At 44.9% G+C, this 23,580-nt stretch overlaps 1 protein-coding gene across 1 annotated transcript; it reads left to right on the top strand.

Annotated features, from left to right (window-relative positions):
- Positions 1-1,502: 1,502 nt before the first annotated feature.
- Positions 1,503-22,945, top strand: DCAF7 (DDB1 and CUL4 associated factor 7; the record flags this gene model as incomplete). Its single annotated transcript, XM_080712449.1, has 7 exons — positions 1,503-1,640; positions 13,462-13,620; positions 14,341-14,452; positions 14,925-15,043; positions 17,175-17,384; positions 18,272-18,389; positions 22,773-22,945. The coding sequence occupies 7 exons, from the start codon at positions 1,503-1,505 to the stop codon at positions 22,943-22,945; spliced, it is 1,029 nt and encodes a 342-aa protein (XP_080568575.1).
- Between the last annotated feature and the right edge of the window lie 635 nt (positions 22,946-23,580).

Below are 23,580 nucleotides of genomic sequence, written 5' to 3' on the forward strand. Positions count from 1 at the left end.
CACTTCTATGTGTAAATTATACTTCAATTAAAAAGAGAAGAAAATCATGTCCAGCACAATAGAAACAGGTGAACATAATTTCAACCCAGATGGTCTGGCTTTGAGAGCATTTGCAAGGAACCAGTATGCTGAAAAGGGCCATTGTTCCCAAAGTCTTTGGTCATTGGTCTTCAATCCTTTTGCTCTAGTACTCCCAAAAGGAATTTTGAAAATATATACTTTCCTCCCACACTGCTAAGTTGACATCTGAAATATTTCATTGATACATTTAAATAATTGTAAAGAACTGAATGTCCAATGTGTTATAAATATCGACAGTTTTACCCTCATTTATACCGATCCATTTCCATCCAAATAGCAGTGATTTCAGAACCACCATCATCCAATTTTAAAAACACAAGAGGCTGGGGATAGAGCTCAGTGGTAGAGAGCTTGCCTAGCATATTATAAGGTCCTGGGTTCAAACCCTAACCTTAGCTTCAGACCTTTCTCCATTTCACACTCAGAGCACAGAGACATTTGCCTTGTGATCGATCCATAGAGGAAAAAGAACAGCGTGGGAGCGGACAAAAAATTAGCCAAAATGGTTCAGCCGCTGCTCGCTGAAAACCAACCTTAGAATTCGGGAACGTTTCTAGATTCTGCAGGGGAGGCTCAGAAGGACAGGCTCAAGCTGGCCTTGCCCTTAACGCGCCTGCGTGTCTGAGGCCTGTTCGTGGGGCCCCGGGACAGCAGCTTCAGCGTTAAGTGGCCTGGAGCCGAGCAGGGAGGTGGGGGAGGAAAGGTTCCAGTCTGGCCCACACCAGGCTGCCAAGCCTCGGGGCTCAGAGCCGAGAAAAGCAGCACGCGTCCTCCATGTCGGCAGAATTTCCATTTTACTCGACAGCCCGAAAAGGCGGCTCAGGAGAGCAGCAGCAGAGAGGACGCGCGGTCATACAAAGATTTCATTCCCAGAGACTTGGCCTAGAACTTGGGAGGCCCAGCTCCCGGGCACGCTCGTCTCCAGTCCACTCGCGCGCACCCATTCACCCGCACTGCGCCGTTATCGGCATGACTGACATCTTAGACAGCCAATGACCTGTGGGTGGGAGAAAGCCCCCGCCTCCAGGGATTGGGCGGATCAAGTAGAGTGACAGACGCTTACGCCAATAGCAAGGAGCTATCGGAAACTATGGCCTCGTTAACCAATGAAAAGAAGGAGCAGTTTCGAAAGGACGTATCAGGCAGCCAACGGCCAGGACCGCGGCGGGGGTCTCGCGGCTTCCGTTCCAAGAGGGCGGGGCGGCATCCCAAACGGAAGGTGGTGGTTGTCGGTGCCGAAGCTGGTTTGAAACTGGGGGTCGGGCCCGGCAGTCGTTGTCTGTCGCCGCGGCCCCGCTTCCGGGCTAGGCCGTTCCTGCCAGCCCCCGCCCCGTCTCCCTTGGACCTCTGGGATCCAGGCCCGGTCTCCGCCCGCCGCAGCCCCCTGCCGCCCCTGTCTGCTCTGCAGCCCGGTGGCCACCATGTCCCTCCACGGCAAACGGAAGGAGATCTACAAATATGAAGCGCCCTGGACTGTCTACGCCATGAACTGGAGCGTGCGGCCCGACAAGCGCTTTCGCCTGGCGCTGGGCAGCTTCGTGGAGGAGTACAACAACAAGGTGGGCCGGGCAGGGGCTCGGAACCCAGCTGTCGGGGAGAGGGTGCCAGGAGCGCCATCTCCAGGCCGGAGCCCAGCCCCCCAGAACCCTCCCGCGGACTGTCGCCTTAGCCTCCTGGAACGGTTGCTGTGTCTGGCCCAGTGCTTGCTTAGGGCTTCACACTGGTCTCGTTTAATCCTGGCAACATTCCTGCACGATGGGGAAAGTGAGGCGGGGTTGTGACTTGCTCGAGGCAGATAGGTATTTCGTGGTGGTAACAGGTTTCAAACCGGAGTTTACACTCCACAGCTACGCCATTAGCAGCCTCTCACTCCCCTACTCCTACCGCATTGCTTCAGTTGGGGGTGGGGGAGGGAAGAGGGTTTGCTGGCTCCGAAGGAAAATGCAGGCGCCTCTATTGGTGGTCGCGCACACCTGACCACACTAGAATTGTTAGGTCCATTTTTTGTTTTTTAACTAGGGCCTCCCCGCCTCCTACCACCACCTCCAGATAATGCTCAAGGATCCGCAGCCCTTCCGCCAGGATTGCCTTTTTATTGCCTATTGCTTTCTGATATCCATCCTCTCCGAAGCAACCTCTTTAGCAATCTGGGCCTGTGGCATGATCCTGCCATTGTTTCTGAATAGGAAAAGATGACACCTAGCCTAATCGGTTTAGTTCCTTTCATGCGCATTCGCAACCTTTATTAGAACCTTACTGAACATCCGTCAATTTGAGAATCTTTCTTTCATTGACGCATTGGTAGGGAGAAGCTTTTAAGCTGGCAGAGCAGGTTGAATGTATATTTGAAAGTTGCCCCCCCCCTTAGGGAGAATTTCTTCCTTTTATTGTATTAGAATGAAAGTTGTGAATGATAGTGATTAAAATAACTGAAAGCATTGGCTAGTGGTATTGAAAGCCAGTCTTCTGCCACCTGCCATGAACATCAGATTTAAGGGTAAAAAGGAAAAAAAAATATCTGTGGGCCGGGCATAATGGTGTATGTTTATAATTCCAGTACTTGGGAGGCTGAGGCAGGAGAACCACGGTTTTGAGAACAGTGTCAGCAAATAGTGAGACTTTCATTAACCTAGCAAGACCATGTTTCAAAATAAAAATAAAATAGGGCAGGAGGGATGTAGCTTGGAGGCAGAATGCCCCTTGGCTCAATTCCCACTACCACAAAAAATAAAAGAGTAAAATTATGGGCAGTGACAGGACTGATGTAGGGAGGAAAAGCCAGGTGGTCTAGGGTTGGGTCCTGTCTAGTTCATTGATTAGCTCTAAGGTGTTTTGCAGGCCAGTTATATTATGTGTGGGCCACAGTTTGCTGTAGGAACAGGATTCTGTTTTACACATGAAGGTCCTATAAAAAGCATGTTAAGTTTATGGATTCTTAGGAACACATCTGTGTGTCTGGAGTAGGCCCTAATTTCTTTGGATTTCCCCTTGAGAAGGGAGAAAAGAAATGGCCTCTTAGTGCTCAGACAATACACATACAGTTTACAAACAAATCCTGGGAGTGTGCTGGCACTCACCGTTGCCCAGTCAAGATATGGCTTTATTTCCTTTTCTCTGATGGCTCTTTCTCCCATAATGGGCAGAAGAACTGGAATGGAATTCTAGGTCCTGGTGTGGACACTGTGTTAGTAGGATTAAGATCACTGGAACTATTACTTAAAGATACATGTGAAGAATATGGTAAAGTATGTCTTTCAACAAGTTGTAATCAGGACAGGCGTGGTAGCGCAAGCTTGTAATCCCAGCATTTGGGAGGCTGAGACAGGATTGTGCAGGTTTGAAGCCAGCCTCAGCTACTTATTGAGGCCCTTTGCAACTCAGTGAGACCCTGTTTCAAAATAAAGAATAAAAAATGAGGGCCAGAAGTGTAGCTTGGAGGTTAAATGTTCCTGGGTTCCATCCCCAGTACCCCCCCCCCACACACACACAGAATTAACACATTAAATTCTACCGTCCATGTAATTGCCATAGTTTTGAAGTAGTGATCAGGATAAACAACATGTTTAAGATGTTTAATGATTGTAATGTGATAGGGGGAAAAAAGCAATTATTTTGGCGATTTAAGTCAGATACTCATACCGTGTGTGTAACTGCTTCCATTTGTAACTAAGGAAATGCTAAATGTCAGCTAGAGGTTAGTAAAACTATGAATGTAATTTCTAGTTCAAGTTCATGGACCCCAAGTTAAATCCTATTATAGAGGATCTGTATCTGGGGGATTGTGTAATTCTCATCTGTTTGTTTGTTTGTTTGTTGTGGTATTGGAAATTAAGCCAGAGGCATTCTACCTCTGAGCTATATCCCCAGATCAGTTTTCTTATTTGGAAACAGGATCTCACTAGGTTGCTGAAGGCTTCACTAAATTGTTGAGGCTAGCTTTGAACCTGCAATCCTCTTGTCTCAGCCTCCCAAGTACTAGGATTACAAGCGTGCACCACCAGGCCTGGCTAGTACATCTCATCCTTTTTTTCCCTCTTTCTTTCTTTCTTTCTCTCTCTCTCTCTCTCTTTTTTTTTTTTTTTTTTGCGGTATTGAGATGGAACCCAGGGGCATTGTACCTCTAAGATACACCACCCCTGGCCCTATTTTTTAGTCTTTTTATGTTTGAAACAGGGTCTCACTGAGTTACAAAGGGCCTTGCTAAGTAGCTGAGGCTGACCATGAATCATGATCCTCCAGTCTTAGCCTCCCAAATGTTGGTATTACAAGCGTACACCACCATGCCCAACTAGTACATCTCATCTTAAACCATTGATTTTCAGACTAATTTTTAGAGAAATTCTGCCATAGAGGTGGCACACTTTGTATTTTAGAGGAATTCAAAATTAAAAATTTTTAGGCCTTGCCGGGCGTGGTGGCACACGCTTGTAATCCCTGCACTTGGGAGGCTGAGACAGGAGGATCGCACGGGTTCGAAGCCAGCCTCAGCTACTTAGTGAGGCTCTCAGCAACTTAGTGAGACCCTGTTTCCAAATAAAATATAAAAAAGGTCTGGGAGTATAGCCTGGAGGTAGAAAGCCTCTGGGTTCCACCCCCAGTACCACCAAAAAAAAAAAAAAAAAAAAATTTAGGCCTTTGGTTCCTGCTTTCCATGGGTTGTGAATACCTTGCCAGCAGAGGACAAAATAAGGCAGCAAATTAGCATTGATATAAAAGCCCAGAGATGGTTATTTTTAAAAAATATATACACATTGACTAAGAAAACATGATTATAATTTAAAATTTTTGTATTTATGTAATTGTGTTTGCCTTTTGTAAAAATTGTTCCTGGTTGGTCTACAGAATTAAACCTATAATGTTTTGAGAGCTTGACTTCCATATGTTCCTCCATGAAAATAAAATTGGAAATCATTGGAGAGTAAAGAAATAGATTCTAAGCTGGGCATGTGGCACACTCTTGTAATCTCAGCTCTTGGGAGGCTGAGGCAGGAGGATCACACAGGTTTGGAGCCAGCCTCAGCTACTTAGGCTCTCAGCAACTTAGTGAGACCCTGTTTCCAAACAAAGTATAAAATAGGTCTGGGAGTATAGTCCAGAGGTAGAAAAGCCCCTGAGTTCTACCCTCAGTACCACCAAAAAAAAAAAAAAAAAGATTCTAGGGCAGGGGATGTTGCTCAGTGATAGACTATTTGCCTAGCATGTGGAAAGGCTTGGGTTCAATACCCAGTACCACAAGCAAAATAAATAAGTGGGGCAAGGTGGCACACATTTGTCATCCCATCTACTTGGGAGGCTGAGGCAGGAGGGTCACAAGTTGGAGGCCAGCTTGGACATCTAGCAAAATAAAAATAAATAATAAAAATGATAAGGCCTGGGGATATAGTTCAGTGTAAAGAACCCTGAGTTAAACCCCCAATACCAAAAATAAATAAGTAACCAAGCCAGCTTGGTGGTGTATGCCTGCGATCCCAGTACTTGGGAGGCAGAGACAGAAGTGCAGGTTCAAGGCTAACTCAACAACTTAGTGAGACTTTTGGCAACTTAGCAAGACGCTGTTTCTTTCTTTCTTTTTTTTTTTTTTTCTTCTTTTTTCCAGTACTAGAAATTGAACCTAGGGGCACTTCTGAGCTATACCCCAGTCTTATTTTTTTAATTCTTTATTTTGAAACAGGGTCTCACTAAGTTTCAGAGGTCCTTACTAAGTAGCTGAGGCTGGCCATGAACCTGTGATCCTCCTGTCTCAGTCTCCCAAGTACTGGGATTACAAGTGTGTGCCACTGCGCCCGGCAATACCCTGTTTCAAAATAAAATAGAGCTGGGAATGTAGCTCAGAGGTAGAATGTTCCAGAAAAAAAAAAATAAATTTTATGAACTACTCTGCCAAAAAAAGGCCCCTATTATTTGTTATTGCGTTTTTCTTGTGTATGAGAATCCCCTGAGGGACATGTGTATTACCGGGCTCCACACCTTAAGTTAACAGACACAGGTGGTTCAGATGCCCCTCTAAGAACTTCACCCTGGAGTTACTGATCTTTCTGTATCTGCATGCTCCTAAACATCAGTTCTGCCCTTTCATCCAAGCTCACCCGTAAAAAAACTTGTATTGCCTAGATAGCCTTTTTCAGACAGACTGGGTTGAGCCCCCTCACCAGGGCCTTATACATGCTGGGAAAATACCACTTCACTGTACCCCCACCCCCTGGGGAATCTCATCTTTTTTTTTTTTTTTTTGAAACAGTCTCACTAAGTTGATGAAAGTTTCACTACTTGCTAAGGCTGGCCTTACACCTGTAATCCACCTGCCTCAGCCTCTCAAGTACTGGGATTACAAGTGTGCACCACTGTACCTGGCTGGGTCTGATCCTTTTAACTTAGCCCATTTAATGGACTACCAACTTCTTGTAGTCAGACTGTTAGTCTAATGTGCTAGTTTAAACCCATTTTCTTTTATTCTACCTGGCTTGCCTACTATAACTCTGACATGACAATATGTGGCATTGATAACTCTTAAATTTTGACGATACTGTGGTCTTCAGGCAGGCGTTTTTCCCTTTTATTGGGAAAAGAAGGGAAGCAGGTCTTGGGCTTCTCTTTTACTTAGGTGTGCGTTTCAGGGTTGGTTTTAAATAAATTTGTCAGGGTTGGGATTTTCATTTTTTATGCTCCTGGAGATTGAACTCAGGGGCATCCTACCTTTAAGCTATATCCTTAGCCCCATTTTATTTTGAAACAGGGTCTCGCTAAATTGCTGAATTTTGGACTCAAAGCTGCAGTCCTCCTGTCTCAGCCTTCCAAGTAAAAGTGTCTACCACCATGCCTGACTGGTATGATTTCTTATCTCAGTATTTGTGGTAGCCCCTCAGGATTCTCCTTCATTTGCTCATTAATTGTATGTGTGTGTTCTAGCACAGTGATGATACTTAGAAATCTTCTGTAGCCTTTGTTAGCAGGTGAAATATTGGCAGCAATGCAGAGAATATGTTTCAATACACATCAGTAATTTTGACAGATATTTAGAAATTTACCATGTCCTACCAGTCTCTGGTCTCCTGTTAGAAGGGGAAATTATTTATTTATTTATTGCAGTGCTGGGCAGAACCCAGGGGCATTCTACCTCTAAGCTATACCCCCCAGCCCTATTTTTTATTCTTTATTTTGAAATAGGGTCTCACTAAGTAGCAGAGCACCCCACTGAGTAGCTGAGGCTGGCCACGAACCTGCAATTCTCCTTTCTCAGCCTCCTATGTACTGAGATTATAAGTGTGCACCACCATGCCTGGCTCAAGAAGGGGAATTTAAAATATAAAACCCTTCTGTTTTGAAGTTCCTCCTTTTTCTAGACAGTAAGAGGATTAATTCTCTTGTGGGGCCTCTGAATATATTGCTTTTTGTCCTAACCCTGTTCACAGGTGGTGTGATTCAACAAGAAAGGAATCCCTTCTGTAGGTAGTCTGGCCTGCCGGAGGCCTTGCACACAGGCCTGACTGGTCTCTGATCCACGAACCAGAGGGGTGTGGTGCCAGAATGCATCGTAAAGTTTGATAGGGCCGGGTTCAGGTGTCTGTGGGTACCAGTCCACAGCAATCATCAGGAATAGGTTTGAAGGGAGGACAGATGGTAAAGATGAGAAGCTGGTTTATACCCTCAGAGTGTTGCTTTAGCTGATTTTGGCTACACTGATGATTGTAGAGAATGGTCCAGTGACTGGACTGTTGTGTTGACTTGGGTAACTTGGGCCTTATTTTCTGGTTGCACGCACACTCTCCTTTTGTTCTATGTTAGCTCCATGTGTTTTTAAAGGTGGAATACAGTTTATTAACTCCAGTAGCTTATACTAACAAACAAGGTAGACATTTACCTTTATTCTTTGGAGGACATCGCATATAGTAATAGTCACAGTTTAAAACTGAGGAAATCCAAGCATCGTGCACATGCCTGTGATCCCAGTACTTGGAGACAGACAGGAGGATCACAGGTTTGAGGCCAGCCTCAGCAATTTAGGGAAGCCCAGTTCCAAAAATAAATAAATAAAAAGGGCTGGGGTTGTAGCTCATAGGTAAATGCCTCTGGGTTCAGATTTAAATCTCCAGATTTTCTTTTTCTTTTTTTGGTGGTACTGGGGATGGAACCCTTCTACCTCCGGGCTACACTCCCAGACCTATTTTATATTTTATTTGGAAACAGGGTCTCTTAAGCCAGAAAGGCTGGCTTCAAAACTGCGCCATCCTCCTGTCTCCTCCTCCTAAGCACAGGATCACAAGCATGCGCCACCATGCCCGGTGTTAAATCTCCAGATTTAAAAAAAGAAAGAATGAAGCCGGGCATGGTGGTGCATGCTTGTAATCTCAGCATTTGGGAGGCTGAGATAGGAGAAATGCGCAGGTTCATAGCCAGCTTCGGCTACTTAGGCTCTCAGCAACTTAGAGGGACCCTGTTTCCAAATAAAATATAAAATAGGGCCAGGGGTATAGCCTGGAGGTAGAAAGCCCCTGGATTCCACCCCCCAGTACCACAAAAATAAATAAAAATAAAAAAAGAGTAAAAATGATCCTGCTCTAGCCTTTTCTCCTTGGGGAATTTTGTTCTACATATTGGGGAAAGTGTTGTGGAGCACTGGTTGCAGAAGGGCACTTGAGGTAGGAGATAGAATGGGCTCAGCAGGACAGGGAAGACTGTGGAGAGAGAGGCAGAGAAAAAGGCCTGCATATCAATAGCAGGAGAGTATCTGTGGCTGCAGATTTCAAGCTCAGAAGAGCTATAATTCTCCAAAATGGGATTTTGACAGACAGAATCAATCCTTTGGAACATGAAAGGCAGTAGGTACTATACAATTGACACCTTGAGTAAGAAGGAAGCTTAGCTGCACAAGGGCACACATCGGCGTGCCACCTCTTCTAGAGGCAGGTGGGGAGACTGAACTGTGGGCAGCAGGTGGCACTTCCCACCACTGGCTGCAGAGATGATGTTTTGCTGACTTGGATTGTGGCCCTGGCCTCTCCCTTCCCCACAGGAACTTCCCTCAAATCTAGAAAGAACTTGTCTTGCTGAAAAGGAACCAGCACAGTAGCTATAGAAAGATGATCTAAGAGCCGGGTGTGGTGGCGCACACCTGTAATCCCAGTACTTGGGAGGATCACAGGTTCAAGACCAGACTCAGCAATGTAGTAAGTCTCTCAGCAACCTAGCAAGAGCCTGTTTTAAAAAAAAATAAGCCGGGCATGGTGGCGCATGCTTGTAATCCCCACGCTTGGGAGGTAGAGACAGGAGGGTCGTGCAGGTTCGAAGGCAGCCGTGCTGGCTTAAGAGACTCTGTTTCCAAAAATAAAGTATAAAATAGGTCTGGGAGTGTAGCCCGGAGGTAGAAGGGCTTCCAGGAACCCCAGTACCACCACCAAAAAAAAAAGAAATTAATTAATTTATTTATTTTTATTTATTTATTTATTTTTTGGTGGTACTGGGGTTCCTGGAAGCCCTTCTACCTCCGGGCTACACTCCCAGACCTATTTTTACATTTTTATTTGGAAACAGGGTCTCCTAAGCCAGCGCCATGGCTGGCTTCGAACATGCGCGATCCTCCTTTCACCGCCTCCCAAGCGCGGGGATTACAAGCATGCGCCACCACGCCCGGCAAAATTAATTTTTTTTTTTTTTTGGTGGTATTGGGGTTCCTGGAAGCCCTTCTACCTCCGGGCTACACTCCCAGACCTATTTTTACATTTTTATTTGGAAACAGGGTCTCCTAAGCCAGCGCGCGCGGCTGGCTTCGAACCTGCGCGATCCTCCTGTCTCTGCCTCCCAAGCGCGGGGATTACAAGCGTGTGCCACCACGCCTGGCAAAATTAATTAATTTTTAAAAATTAAAAAAAATTAAAAATAAGCCTGGCGCGGTGACGCATGCTTGTAACCCCCGCGCTTGGGAGGGTGAGACAGGAGGATCGCACAGGTTTGAAGCCAGCCTCAACTACTTAGTGAGGCTCTCAGCAACTTATTGAGCCTCTGTTTCAAAATAAAATATAAAATAGGTCAGAAGTGTACCACGGAGGTAGAAAGCCCCTGGGTTCCATCTCCAGGACCACACGCACACACACACACACATAAATAAATAAGTAAATAAATAAAGGGCCGGGGGTGTGGTTCAGAGGTAGAATGCCCCTGGGTTCCATTCCAAGTACCACAGGAAAAAAAAAAGAAAAAAGAAAAGAAAAAGTAAAGAAACCATAAAAAAAGGAAGGGGAAAATGCGAAATGCGAACAAAAGGCAGGTAAAGTACACGCAATAGAAAAGTATTTTTACCTCAGTTAAAAAATAATGGCTATTTCTGCCACTGAATTCAAAGAACTTAAGAAACTACAGAACTCCGCATGCTTGTAAGCCCAGCATTCGGGAGGCTGAGACAGGAGGATGGCGGTTCGTGGACAGCCTCAGCTACTTAGTGAGGCCCTCTGCAACTCAATGAGACCCTGTTTCAAAATAAAGAATAAAAAATAGGGCAGGGAATGTAGCTCTGAGGTCAAATGCCTCTGGGTTCCATCCCCAAACCCACAAAATAAATAAAATAAGAAAATATAGAACTCCAAGCAGAGATACAAGATACCAAGTAAAAAAGGCACAGTGACAGGAGAAAATGGAGCTGACAGGGAACAAATAGAAAAGAAAACTGAAATTATCACAGCCACGAGTAAAGATAAATACAAAAATGCTGAAACACAGAGAAGGACAGGAGGATAAATTTTAAAAATTGAGATCGAAGCTGGGTATGGTGGTGCACGCTAGTAATCCCAGAGTTTGGGAGGCTGAGAGAGGAGGATTGTGGTTTGAGAACAACCTCAGTTCCTATTTGGGCCATTTGCAATTCACCGAGACTTTTTCAAAATAAAGAATTAGAAAAAGGTCTAGGAGCTGGGCGTGGTGGTGCAGGCTTGTAATCCCTGCACTTGAGAGGCTGAAACAGGAGGATCGCAGGTTCGAAGCCAGCCTCAGCAATTTAGGGAGGCTCTCAACAAACTAGTGAGACCCTGTTTCAGAGTAAGAAATAATAAAATCAAGCTGGAAGTGTGGCATGGAAGTAGAATGCCTCTGGGTTTAATCTTCAGTTCAAAAAATAAAAATTAAGAAAATAATAATAATAAATAGCCAGGCATGGTGGTACATGCTTATAATCTCAGTATTTGGGAGGCTGAGACAGGAGGATGGCCAGCCTCAGCAACTTGTGAGGCCCTATGCAACTTAGTGAGATCCTGTTTCCAAATAAAGAATAAAATAAGGCCAGGGTGTAGCTGTAGCTCAGAGGTAGAATGCCCCCCATGGTTCAATCCCCAATGCCACAAAAAACATAAAAAAGAAATAGGGCTATGGGTGTATCTCAGAAGCAGAATGGCCCTAGATTCAGAGTCCAGTCCTAGGGGGCGGGGAGTCAAAAGCAAGTGCTGATGAGAATGTGGGGCATCTGAGTGTGCCAGCACTCTCATATATTGTCTGTGGGGATGCAAAACGATACAGCCACTTTAGATAACAGCTGGGCAGGTTTGTTTGTTTAATCAAGCTAAAAAATAGGGGAGGGCTGGGTGCAGGTGGCACATGCTGAATGAAAGTAGCCAGACAAATAATACTCAGTAGTGTATAATTTCATTTATATTATAGAAGAAAAAACCCAAACCATTGAACTGTGGCTGCTTGGGCTAGAGGTAGAAGATTGTCAGCTGAGGGGCCCGAGAGGATTTTCAGGGTGGGTGGAAGTATTCTATATCTTCGTTATTGTGAGAGTACACAACTGTGGATTTTGACCAAAACCCTAATTTGAGAAAAGAAAAGAAAAGAAAAGAAAGGATATACTGATATCCAAGACTGAGCTAGGTCAGAAATACAAGGAATTCTGCTTTTGTGCTTTATGGTTAATATTTTTCTTCCCACCATTCTGTCCTCTATTTGGAAGTTCATAAGCAAACGTACATGGTATCATTTCCCATGAGCCGGACCAGATTTGACAGTAATAGATGAACGTTAGTGGGGATCCAAGATCGACCCTAAGAAAAGTGGCCAGACCAGGCGGGACTTGCTCATCGTGACATCCACTGACTCCAGGCACAGGGATTTGTGTTCTTGAATGCTAATCCAACACACTCTGTGTGTAAGGAGCTAGCCAATGTGAATTGGGGTGTGAGGAGGATTGTGCACTGTTGGCTTTTTAGTGGGGCATTAATTGGATGTGAGAGACTGCAGGTTCCGGCCCCTGAGCACCAAAGACCCACAGTTATTGTGGGAACCATAAGTATCCCTTCACATTTCAGATTATTTCAAAGGTTGTGGGAGTGTAGGAGAAGGTATAACCACCAGGGCAGATAATGCAGTTGTATGTTTGAAGTCAAGAGTGTAGGACACATGAGTACATGTATGTACACACAAGTTCTTTACTCCAGTATGATGTATGAATATAATGCACCAATAAAAAAATTTTTTTTTTAAAAAGAGTGTAGGACATAGAGCCAGGCATGGTAGTGTACACCTGTAATCTCAGTCAAAGGAGGATTACAGGTTCAAGGCCAGCATGAAGTAACTTGACCCTATTTCAAAATAAAGCATAAAATAGGGCTGGGGATGTAGATCAGAGAACACCCCTGGGCTCAATTCCGTGTGTGTGTGTGTGTGTGTGTGTGTGTGTGTGTGTGTGTCCGTGTGTGTGTCCGTCCGTCCGTCCGTATCCCTCCCCACCTCTCTCCTTCTCCCTCCCTTCTTTCTCTGTATTCAGACCTTATCTCTGTTCTTACTGGCTTTATACTGTTGAATACAACTGAATCTCTGAGTGTGGATTTTTTATTTTCAGTGGAGTGGTTGGTCTAAATGCCCCCTTATTGCAATAGTTTTCAACTCTGTAGTTAATTGTAGTACAATGTCAAAGACTTTTTTTTTTTTTGGTGGCACTGGGGATTGAACCCAGGGTCATTCTACCTCTGAGCTACATCCCCATCCCTATTTTATCCTTTATTTTGAAGCAGAGTCTCACTAAGTTGAGGAAGGCCTCACAAATAACTGAGGCTGGCCTTGAACCTGCGATTCTCTTGTCTTAGCCTCCCAAGTACTGGAATTACAGCATTCACCATGCCCAGCCAGTGTCAAGACTTCTGTCATTAGCTGGGCATGCTGGTGTGTGTCTGTAATCACAGTACTTGGGAGAATGAAACAAGAGGATCACAGGTTTGAGGCTAGCCTCAGCAACTTAGACCCTCAGCAACTCAGACCTTGTTTCAAAGTTTTAAAAAACAATCAAAAAAGTATTGGGAGTGTAGATCCAAGGTAGAACATCCTTAGGTTCAATCACTGGCCAGGACTCTCAGGAATTTGATACTCCTCCAGAAAAATAATTGCTCATGTGGTGTGTTGCAGGTCCAGCTCGTTGGTTTAGATGAGGAGAGTTCGGAGTTTATTTGCCGAAACACCTTTGACCATCCGTACCCCACCACAAAGCTCATGTGGATCCCTGACACAAAAGGCGTCTATCCAGACCTACTGGCGACAAGTGGCGACTATCTCCGTGTGTGGAGGGTAAGCAGATGCTCGAGTAGCAGCCAGACGAGTGGGCTGTTAGCTGTGTGCAGTCAGAGAGGGCAGGCGGGCTGCAGGCAGCAAGTGGCGTCGCAGCGCAGTAGAAACAAGCGAAGCTTGTTATTTCTACTGACCTTGCTTGGCTCTGCAGTTTTCTAGTAAATCTAGCCAAGATTCCAGGAGTCTTGCTGCTGGCTGTGGTCTGCCCTGGAAACCTGGCGCTCAGTTACCCTGATGTGCAAGAACAGTCTTCAGCGGGTTTGGGGGCACTGGACCTCACTGATTCTGTTGACAGCCAAGATAATTTTGAGTAATTTAAATACTGGGTCATTGAGTTTAATAAGGGATGTGCGTGGACCTTGGAGCTCCCCTGCCCTCTTAGCCGAGGTCCCCTCAGCAGCAGCCCCTGCGCCTGGGGCGTAGCGCCCTAGAGCAGGGGCCGAGGGTCTGGGTGGGTGTGAGAGGAGGTGAGAAGACCCTCTGGAAGGGTACAGGGATGAAAAGCCAGAAAGCAGAGCTGGCTGGGGAGAGGTGTAGAAAGCAGCTGCATTCACTCTCTGGGTGTCACTGCTCTTTCTGATGAAATGTCTTCTATGGTGTTTTAGGTTTGCTGAGTACTACCTAAACAGGCCTTTTACAGTTGATTGGTTGGTTGGTTGGTTGGTTGGTTGGTTTTGTGAGGATAAGAATGGTTCATTTTTTAAATTATTGTTCCTTTAGGTTGGCGAAACAGAGACCAGGCTGGAATGTTTGCTAAACAATAACAAGAACTCGGATTTCTGCGCTCCCCTGACCTCCTTTGACTGGAATGAGGTGGATCCTTATCTTTTAGGTAAAGGAATTAGGAACATGTATTCCAGTTTGAAGAAACAACAGCTATATTTTCTCAAACATAAGGCTGTGCCAGTTTTTGTTTTGTTTTGTTTTTGCAGTGCTGGGGATGGAACACAGGGGCTTGTGCATGCTAGGCTTGTACTCACCACTGAGCTACACCTCCAACCTCTGGGCTAGTTTTTAATCTAAGGGTTTGAAGTACGCACATCATCCTAGAACAGGCCAGGTGGGAAATAGGCTCCATAGGGAATGTAGTTATTAGTTCCTCATACCAGGTGAGCTTTCCATGTGTCATCTTGTCTCTCCCTCCAAAACCTAACGTCCTGAGGCCCTGAGGACCTTGGCCCTCCCTGTGCTAGGGTAGTGTTTGTGACAGGTGTTCCTTGGGCCAAGCAGATGCGCAGGCACAGGAGGGAGGTGTGCATGGGAGCCTGGCTCCAGCAGCTGCTGACTCGCACTGGTGTTTGCAGGCACCTCGAGCATCGACACGACTTGCACCATTTGGGGCCTGGAGACTGGGCAGGTGCTTGGGCGAGTGAATCTTGTGTCCGGCCACGTGAAGACCCAGCTGATCGCCCATGACAAAGAGGTAGTGATGCTTTCCTTCTCCTGCTAGCTTTCTGTATCTGCAGATGAGAGGTCAGGTTGCTCTCTTGCTGTTTTGTATATTACATAGACAATCATAATGCCACTAGGCTGCTGGTCCAAATTGAAAATAGTATTGTGTCAAAACAGTAAAAAACCACATTGTCATTAACTAATGCATCTCTTGATTGATATAAATGAATTATTTTATAGTCTTAGTTTTTCTCTTCTTACTAAAGGTTGCTATTTTGAGGGTGAGAGTTGTGGTTTTGTTTTGCGGTACCAATACTTGGGAGGCTGAGACAGGAGGATTGTAAGTTCAAGGCCAGCCTCAGTACCTTGTTTCAAAATAAAAAATAAAGCTGGAGCAGGACACCAAGGCACACCTCTGTAATCCCAGTACTTGGGAGGCTGAAACAGGAGTATTTTAGGTTCATGGCCAGCCTCAGCAACTTAATGAGGCCCTCTTCAATTTAGTGAGACCCTGTTTCAAAATAAAAATAAGAGAGAAATGGGGGTATAATAGCTTAGAGGTAGAATGCCCTTGGGTTCAGTCCCCAGCACCACTAAATAAATAAATCAAGCAAGCAAGCTGGGTGTGGTGGTAAATCCCTGTAATCCCAATATTTGGGAGGCTGAGACAGGAAGACCACAGGTTCAAGGACAGCTTCAACAACTTAGTGAAGCTTTAAGCAATTTAGTGAGAACATATTTCAAAATAAAAAATAGGAGCTGGGAGTGGTGGGAGGCAGAGACAGTAGGATCACAGGTTCGAAGCCAGCCTCCACAGCTTAGTGTGGCTCTCTGCAACTTAGTGAGACCCTGTTTCCAAATAAAATATAAAATAGTCTGTAGGTGTAGCTCAGAGGCAGACTGTCCCTGGGTTCCATCCCCAGTACCATAATAAATAAATAAATAAATAAATAAATAAATAAATAACAAGCCCTTTTAATATTAAAGCAAAAGGTACTGTGACAGAAGTACAGCTTTACCCATAAACCCTTCACACAATTGTACATTAAATGCTGTTTTTTTTTTTTTTTTTTAATTTAAAGCAAGACTCCTACTTTTTTTTTTTTCTCTGCAGTACTGGGGGATGGAACCCAGGGGCATTCTACCTCTTGAGTTACACCCCCAGCTCTATTTTTTATTCTTTTTTTTTGAAACAAGGTCTCACTAAGTTGTGGAGGGCCTCACAAAGTAGCTAGGCTGGCCATGAACCTGCGATCCTCCTGTCTCAGTCTCCCAAGTACTGGGATTGCAAGCGTGCGCCACCACGTTGGCTTTGGCATTTGTTTTTGTTTCTGTCTCTCTCTACTTGTCTGGCTTTTGCTTTCTCTCTCTCTCTTAGCCCTTCTTGAAGTTCTCCTTTGCTCTCTGCCTGTTTTCTCATAGGCATTCTTAATACACAATATTTGCAGCAAATTTTAAATGCAAAAAGCAATGATTCAAACCTATATTGATTCATTTATGAATATATGCAAACTAGGAGATAAAAACGGAGCAAGTCCTAGGACAGGCGTCCTCCTAAATTTATTTGTGAATGTAGGAACCTTTGAGTCCCTCATAGTTCAAAATTGCTGTTAACTCTTTCTTGCAAATATGTTCAGGTCCAGGTGTCATAGCAGAACCAGTTTAGTTCCTATCTAAGTGGCCACAGAGGAGCTGCTTCTGGCTCTCAAATTGATGATCTCAACCACAGCTTGGTCACGGACCTGCTGCCTCTAATTCCACACAAGTGAAAGCCACTAGAGCCCAGAAAACGTCTTAGCCCTGGGGTATGGCCACAGATGGAGCTCTGGCTTCACTGAGCCTGTGGGTATGGAATCCTTGTCAGAGTTTTTCATGCTCTGCTGGTCAACAGGGTGTGTGCCTTTTGTTTTATCACAGAGGTTGGAGGAAGATTAGGGAAGAAGGGCATGAGAGAAGCCAGCCAGTGCATACAGCAGAATGAGCTGCTCGCAGGAAGCCATTGGTGTCAGAGCTCTGGGGCCCAATCCTCACAGACGCCATCTGGGCCTCATTTACCTGCTTCTGTGTCGTGAGCTGTGGTTCAGATGAACTGACAGATTTCCTTGCTCTAGGAAAAGGAGGTGACAGATGTGCACCTGACTGAAGTTTCTTATTCACCACAGGTCTATGATATTGCATTTAGCCGAGCCGGGGGTGGCAGGGACATGTTTGCCTCTGTGGGTGCCGATGGCTCAGTGCGGATGTTTGACCTTCGCCATCTGGAACACAGCACCATCATTTATGAAGACCCACAGCATCACCCCCTGCTTCGCCTCTGCTGGAACAAGCAGGACCCTAACTATCTGGCCACCATGGCTATGGATGGAATGGAGGTGAGCCTCCTGCGCAGGCTAGTGTATGCCCTGCCATGTTAGCTTAATGTGTGCAGAGACTAGTTTTCATCTGGTGGTAGTTTTATACCCACAGGGTCTTTGGAAATGTCTGGAGACATAGCTGGTTGTCACAACTCGGGGAGGCAGGTCAGGCTCTGGGCATCTAGTGGGCAGAGACCAGCGGTGCTGCTAAACATCCTCCAGTGCACAAAACAGCCCCCAACAAAGTGTTGTCCTACCCCAAAGGTCAGTAGTGCTAAAAGTGAGGAAGCCTGATCTAGAACAAGGACTGTCTGTTAAGAGCTTCTAATACCTGAAGAACTGGAGTAGACATAAGAGAAGCAGTATCTAAAGAGCAAACCAAATCATTTGTGCTTATGGAGTGAGTGAAAAAATAGGCAGTTCCCTCTGATATGGGCTGGGCAGATTCGTCCACGCCAGCAGCAGCCATAGAAGTGGCAGCTCTGTCTGCACTGTTACTTGGTAGCCAGAGGAAGTGTGGGTGGGGCAGTGCAGTGGTCGGCCTTGGCTTAGTGGAGCTAGCACCTCAGACTTCTCACATTCCAGATCTGCTTTGGTGAGGCTTTTTCTGCCCAGCTGAGATGCATAGAGCTCTTATCACAAGCACCCACTAGGACTTGGTAGGTTATCCACACTCCCGTTGCCCACTCCTGCTCCCTGCCCTTCCCCCTCAGCCTGAAGGCCCAGTGTTGTTCAAGAGGGGAAACTACTGTGTTCTTTGTTTTCTTACTCTTCCATCCCCAGGAAATCCTGTCTTTAATATTCTTTAAATCCACAAATGAAAAAGTTATGCTTCGAGATTTTTGTGTGTTTCATGTTTTCTGCCACACCCTACAGTTCTGGGCCTTTTACTTGTGTTTCTGCAGGTGGTGATTCTGGATGTCCGAGTTCCCTGCACACCTGTTGCCAGGTTAAACAATCACCGAGCCTGTGTCAATGGCATCGCTTGGGCCCCACATTCATCCTGCCATATCTGCACTGCAGGTAGCCACGGTGGAGGGAAAGGAACAAGGGAGATGAGGAAATCTGCCACTCTTGGGTCCTTAGGAATATAATCCTTACTGTTGTCCAGGGGCAATTGTAAGAGATTCACACAAAGGGACTCCCTCCAGAGCTTGAGAAATTCAAGCGGTTCACATTTCCAGATGATCTTGTACCCTCAGTGGGTGTCAGAATGTCTTCTGTATACTAATAACATTGTGTATCAGATACAGTCCTGGGCCTCATGCTAGCTACACTTTCAAAAATCTAGGCACACACAGGAGATTCAGATTCAGGGAGACGTACCCCACTTGGATGTAACAGAATCTGGGACAGCCAAGACTTTCAGGCTTCACTGTAATAAATCTTTAGGGATTCTGGACGTATTGAAGGATAGATAGCTTTGCCCAATCATTTGCCTATGTGACTTGTAGTTATCATTTCACCATTTTCCAGACCAAAAAGATTGCCCCTTGGTTCTATCCTCAGTCCTACAAAAAAAAAAAAAAAAAAAATACAGTTGGCCAGGCATGGTAGTACACATCTGTGATCCAGTACTTGGGAGGCTGAGACAGGAGGACCACAGCTTTGCAGCCAGCCTAAGCAACTTAGCAAGGCCTTCTGCAGTTCATTGAGGCACCATTTCAAAATAAAAAGTAAAATAGTGTTGGGATATAGTTCAGAGGTAGAATGCCCTTGGGTTCCATACCCACACAAAAATAAAAAAAGGTCTGGGATTATAGTCCCATATTCAGTCCCCAGTAAACACACACACACATTACACACACACACACACACACACACACACACACACACACTGTTCAGTCCCCAGTAAACATACACATGCACGCACACACACTGCTGATTGTCATTGTGCTTTTATTCTAGAGATAATGTGTTTTATTTATTTATTTATTTATTTATTTATTTATTTATTTATTTATTTATGGTGTGCTGGGGTTGGAACCCAGGGGCTTTTCTACCTCTGGGCTAATCTCCCAGATGTATTTTCTATTTTGTTTGGAAACAGATTCTCACTAAGTTGCTGAGAGCCTCGCTAAGTAGATGAGGCTGACTTTGAACCTATGCAATCTTCCTGTCTCAGCTTCTCAAGTGCTGGGATTACAAGTGTAATAGCTGCCATGCCTGGCTATTGTAAGTCTATTATTAAAAATGAAAATAAGCTAGGTGTGCAGCACATGCCTTTAATCCCAGTTCTTGAGAAGCTAAGACAAGATCACACATTTGAGGACAGTCTTGTAATTTAGCAAGACTCAGCAACTTAGCAAGAGACTAAAATAGGGTTGGGGGTGTGGATCTGAGGTAGAATGCCCCTGGGATCAATTCTAGTACCACAAAAAGAAAGAAAATAATATAGCAGTCTAATGAATATGAGTGTACTAGTCATCTTTTTCCCTCACTGTATCATTTCCACCTCTGTCCCACTCTACAGGTGACAGATGAGAAGTGATTGTCTCCTTTCAGACCCCATTTGGTATAGTTCACACACACACACACACCTCAAATATGAATATGTGTCTATATTTTGCAATATTTTACGTAGTAGCATTCAATTCTATCCCTTTAACATTTTGCTTCTTAACGTTTTTCAGGGCATTAGCCTCTCTTCTAACATATCTTTTCCTCTCTTCACTAGTTAGTAGCCTTATGATGAACTTTATTTATTAAAGAAGCAATGTGGCTTGGTAGTTTTCTGCCATCTTGGTTTTGTGTGTGTATGTGGTGTTGAGAATTGAACCCAGGGATATTCTGTCATCAAGCTACACCATCCAGCTCCCCAACCCTTTTTTGAAATTTTTATTTATGTTGATATAGCGTCTTGCTAAATTGCTCAGGCTGGCCTCCAATCTGTGAGCCTCCTGTCTAAGCCTCCTAGGTACTGGGATTACAAGCATGTGCTACCATTCTTGGATATCTTAGTATTATTTTGACAGGTAGAAAGCATTTCCTGTTTTTGGTCTTTTGCTCTGTATATCTCTTTTTTACTTTTTTTTTTTTTTATTTTTTGGTACTGAGGATTGAACCCAGGGGCTTTCTCCCTCAGAGCTACACACCCCTAGTCCAATTTGGGCGGAGGGGTACTGGAGGTGGAACCCAGGGGCTTTTCTACTTCCAGGCTATACTCCCAGACCTATTTTATACTTTATTTGGAAACAGGGTCTCACTAAGTAGCCGAGGCTGGCTTTGAACTTGTGCGATCCTCCTGTCTCAGCCTCCCAACTGCTGGAATTACGAGCATGCACCACCACGCCCGGCTTATTCTTTTTTTTTTTTTTTTTTCCCCTGCAAGTCTGGGGATGGAACCCAGGGGCATCCGACTTCTGAGCTATACCCCCTGCCCTATTTTTTATTCTTTATTTTGAAACTGGGTCTCACTGAGTTGCAGAGGACCTCACTAAGTAGCTGAGGCTGTCCGCAAACCGTGATCCTCTGATCTCAGCCTCCCAAATGGTGAGATTACAAATGTGCGCCACCACACCCGGCTCTTATTCTTTATTTTAAAACAGGGTCTCATTAAGTTGCAGAGGGCCTCACTAAGTAGCTGAGGCTGGTCACAAACCTGAGATCTTCCTGTCTCAGCCTCCCAGGTACTGGGATTACAAGTGTGCACCACCATGCCGAGCTTCTTCTTTTTTTAAAAAATACTTTTATTGACACATTATAGTCTTGCATCATACTGTAAATCATAGTGATGAGGACATAGATGCACACAGCACTTGGTGGCTTCCCCAGCTCCCTCCCCACTCCCCCTTGCCCCAAACAGGGTATTGAGATTGGTATTGGTATTCTCACACATGAACATACTGTTAATGGAAGAAATTCTTTCATTGATCTTCTTCTCCCCTCACTCCTTCCCTAGACCACCTCCCTGACTCCAGTTCAGTTTCCCCTCCATTATCTGAAGTCTGTCTGGTATCCGGATTACTTTTTAGTTCTGCATTTGAGAGGAAACATATGACCTTTTACTTTCTGTGACTGGCTAATCTCAGTATAATGTCTCTCCAGGTTCATCCATTTTCCTGCAAATAACATAATTTTATTCTTTATTGCTGAGTAGAATTCTACTGTGTGTTTATCCCCCAATTTTTTACTCTTTTATTTATTTTTTTAAATTTTATTTATTTATTTATTTATTTTGCGGTACTGAGGATGGAACCCAGGGCATTCTACCTCCAAGCTACACTCCCAGCCCTATTTTTTATTCTTTATTTTGAAACGGTCTCACTGAGTTTCAAAGGGCTTCACTAAGTAGCTGAGGCTGTCCTCCAACCGCGATCCTCCTATCTCACCCTGCCTGGAATTTATAAGCATGTGTCACCATGCCTGGCTTATCTCCAGATTTTTGTACTCTGTTCATCTGTTGATTGGACATCTAGGCTGGTTTCATAATTTGGCTACTGTGAATTGTGCTGCTATAAATATGGATATGCATATATTACTATAATATTCAGATTACAGTCCCTTTGGAAAGATACCAAGGAGTGGTACAGCTGGATCATATGGCTGATCATTCCCAGTTTTCTGAGGAATCTCCACACTGATCTCAATAGTGGCTATATTAATTTACAATCCTACCAGGAGTGTAGAAGAGTTCCTATTTCCCCACATCACCACCAGCATTTATTGTTGTTCGACTTCTTGATGATTGCCATTCTGATTGGAATTAGATGGAATCTCAGTGTAGTTTAGATTTGTATATGTCTCTTTGAAGAACAATTGGGGGCCCTCTGCCACCTTCTATACCCCACTTAGTGGTCTGCCTCTTCATTCTTGCCTTTTGTCCAAGAGTGTGGATAAGGAGGGTAGGAGAAGGAGGAGGGAAAGGTGCCATTGTCATCCCTGGAGAAAAGCACTGGCCCAGCAGAAGCCCTATCATCTTCCACTGGCCGCTTCTGCCTGGCTCCCTGATTGTGTGTGCTGTGCCTGTCTTGAGTCTCTGCTGATAGAGCTATTGCTGAAATGAAGAGAGATGCATGCCTGTAATCACAGTTCTTGGGATACTTATTTATTTATTTATTTATTGTATTGGGGATTGAACCCAGTGGCATTCCGCCCCTGAGCTAAGTCCCCAGCCCTTTTATTTTGAAACACAGTCCCTCTAAGTGGCTAAAGGGTTTTGCTAAGTTATCGAGGCTAGCCTTGAACTTGCAATCCTCCTTGTCTCAGCTTCCCAATTACTGAGATACAGATGTATGCCACCATGCCTGGCTGAGAAGAAAAAAAAGTTATTAGCACTTGTCTAGCACTTTATCTCAGTATCTGCACAATACGTAATTAAGTATAAGTGTCCATAAAATGGGAAAATTCACAATAGACTGAATCATCAGAGTTGTGACCTTCTTTGCCGTCTTTGTTTGTCCTTAGCGGATGACCATCAGGCTCTCATCTGGGACATCCAGCAAATGCCCCGGGCCATCGAGGACCCCATCCTGGCCTACACAGCCGAGGGGGAGATCAACAACGTGCAATGGGCGTCCACTCAGCCCGACTGGATTGCCATCTGCTACAACAACTGCCTGGAGATACTCCGAGTGTAGTGTTGGTGGCGCCTCACCCGTGAGGCAGGGCTTGTGTGTTCCCCGCCTCTGCCCCACCCCAAGTAAGAAGAAACGTGTTTCCAGTGGCCAGTATGTCTGTTGTTGCTTTGCACCCACTTTTTCCAGAAGCTGCTCTAGGAGTCCTGGGCCAGTCGCTCCCTGCTCTCTGTGCCGGACTCAGTGTCGTGTGGCGCCTCCTCAGCCCAGGGCTGAGTTTTAAGATTTTCTCCTCCTTTCTCTTCTCCTTTGCTTACTCAATTAAACATTTCTGTATATTTGTTTGCCAGCTGTTGTGTTAATGAGCAGTACAAGCACTGGCTCTGTGTGTACCCTTCTGCCCTAGATGTCTGTCTGTTTGCTGTCCAAGGCAGCAGTTCGTGTCTTGTCCCCATCCATGTCCATGTTAGCACTTAAGTGGGAACAAATACCAATTTGAAGTTGTCTTTTCTCCACTATCAGTGTCTTTTAACAAATATCAACTTTGTATATTTTTTATCTATCAGGTTCATTTTTTTATGAAAAGAATTTTACTCTTCCTGTTTTCTTCCTTTGTTTTATGGTCCTCTCTCTGCACCTTTCTCTTCCCGTGGTGCCTGGAGTGGGTGCTGGGCCCTTAATCCCACGAGCAGTTTGCC

The sequence above is a fragment of the Muscardinus avellanarius genome (assembly GCF_963383645.1).
Source record: "Muscardinus avellanarius genome assembly, chromosome: 16".
Lineage (NCBI taxonomy): Eukaryota > Metazoa > Chordata > Mammalia > Rodentia > Gliridae > Muscardinus > Muscardinus avellanarius.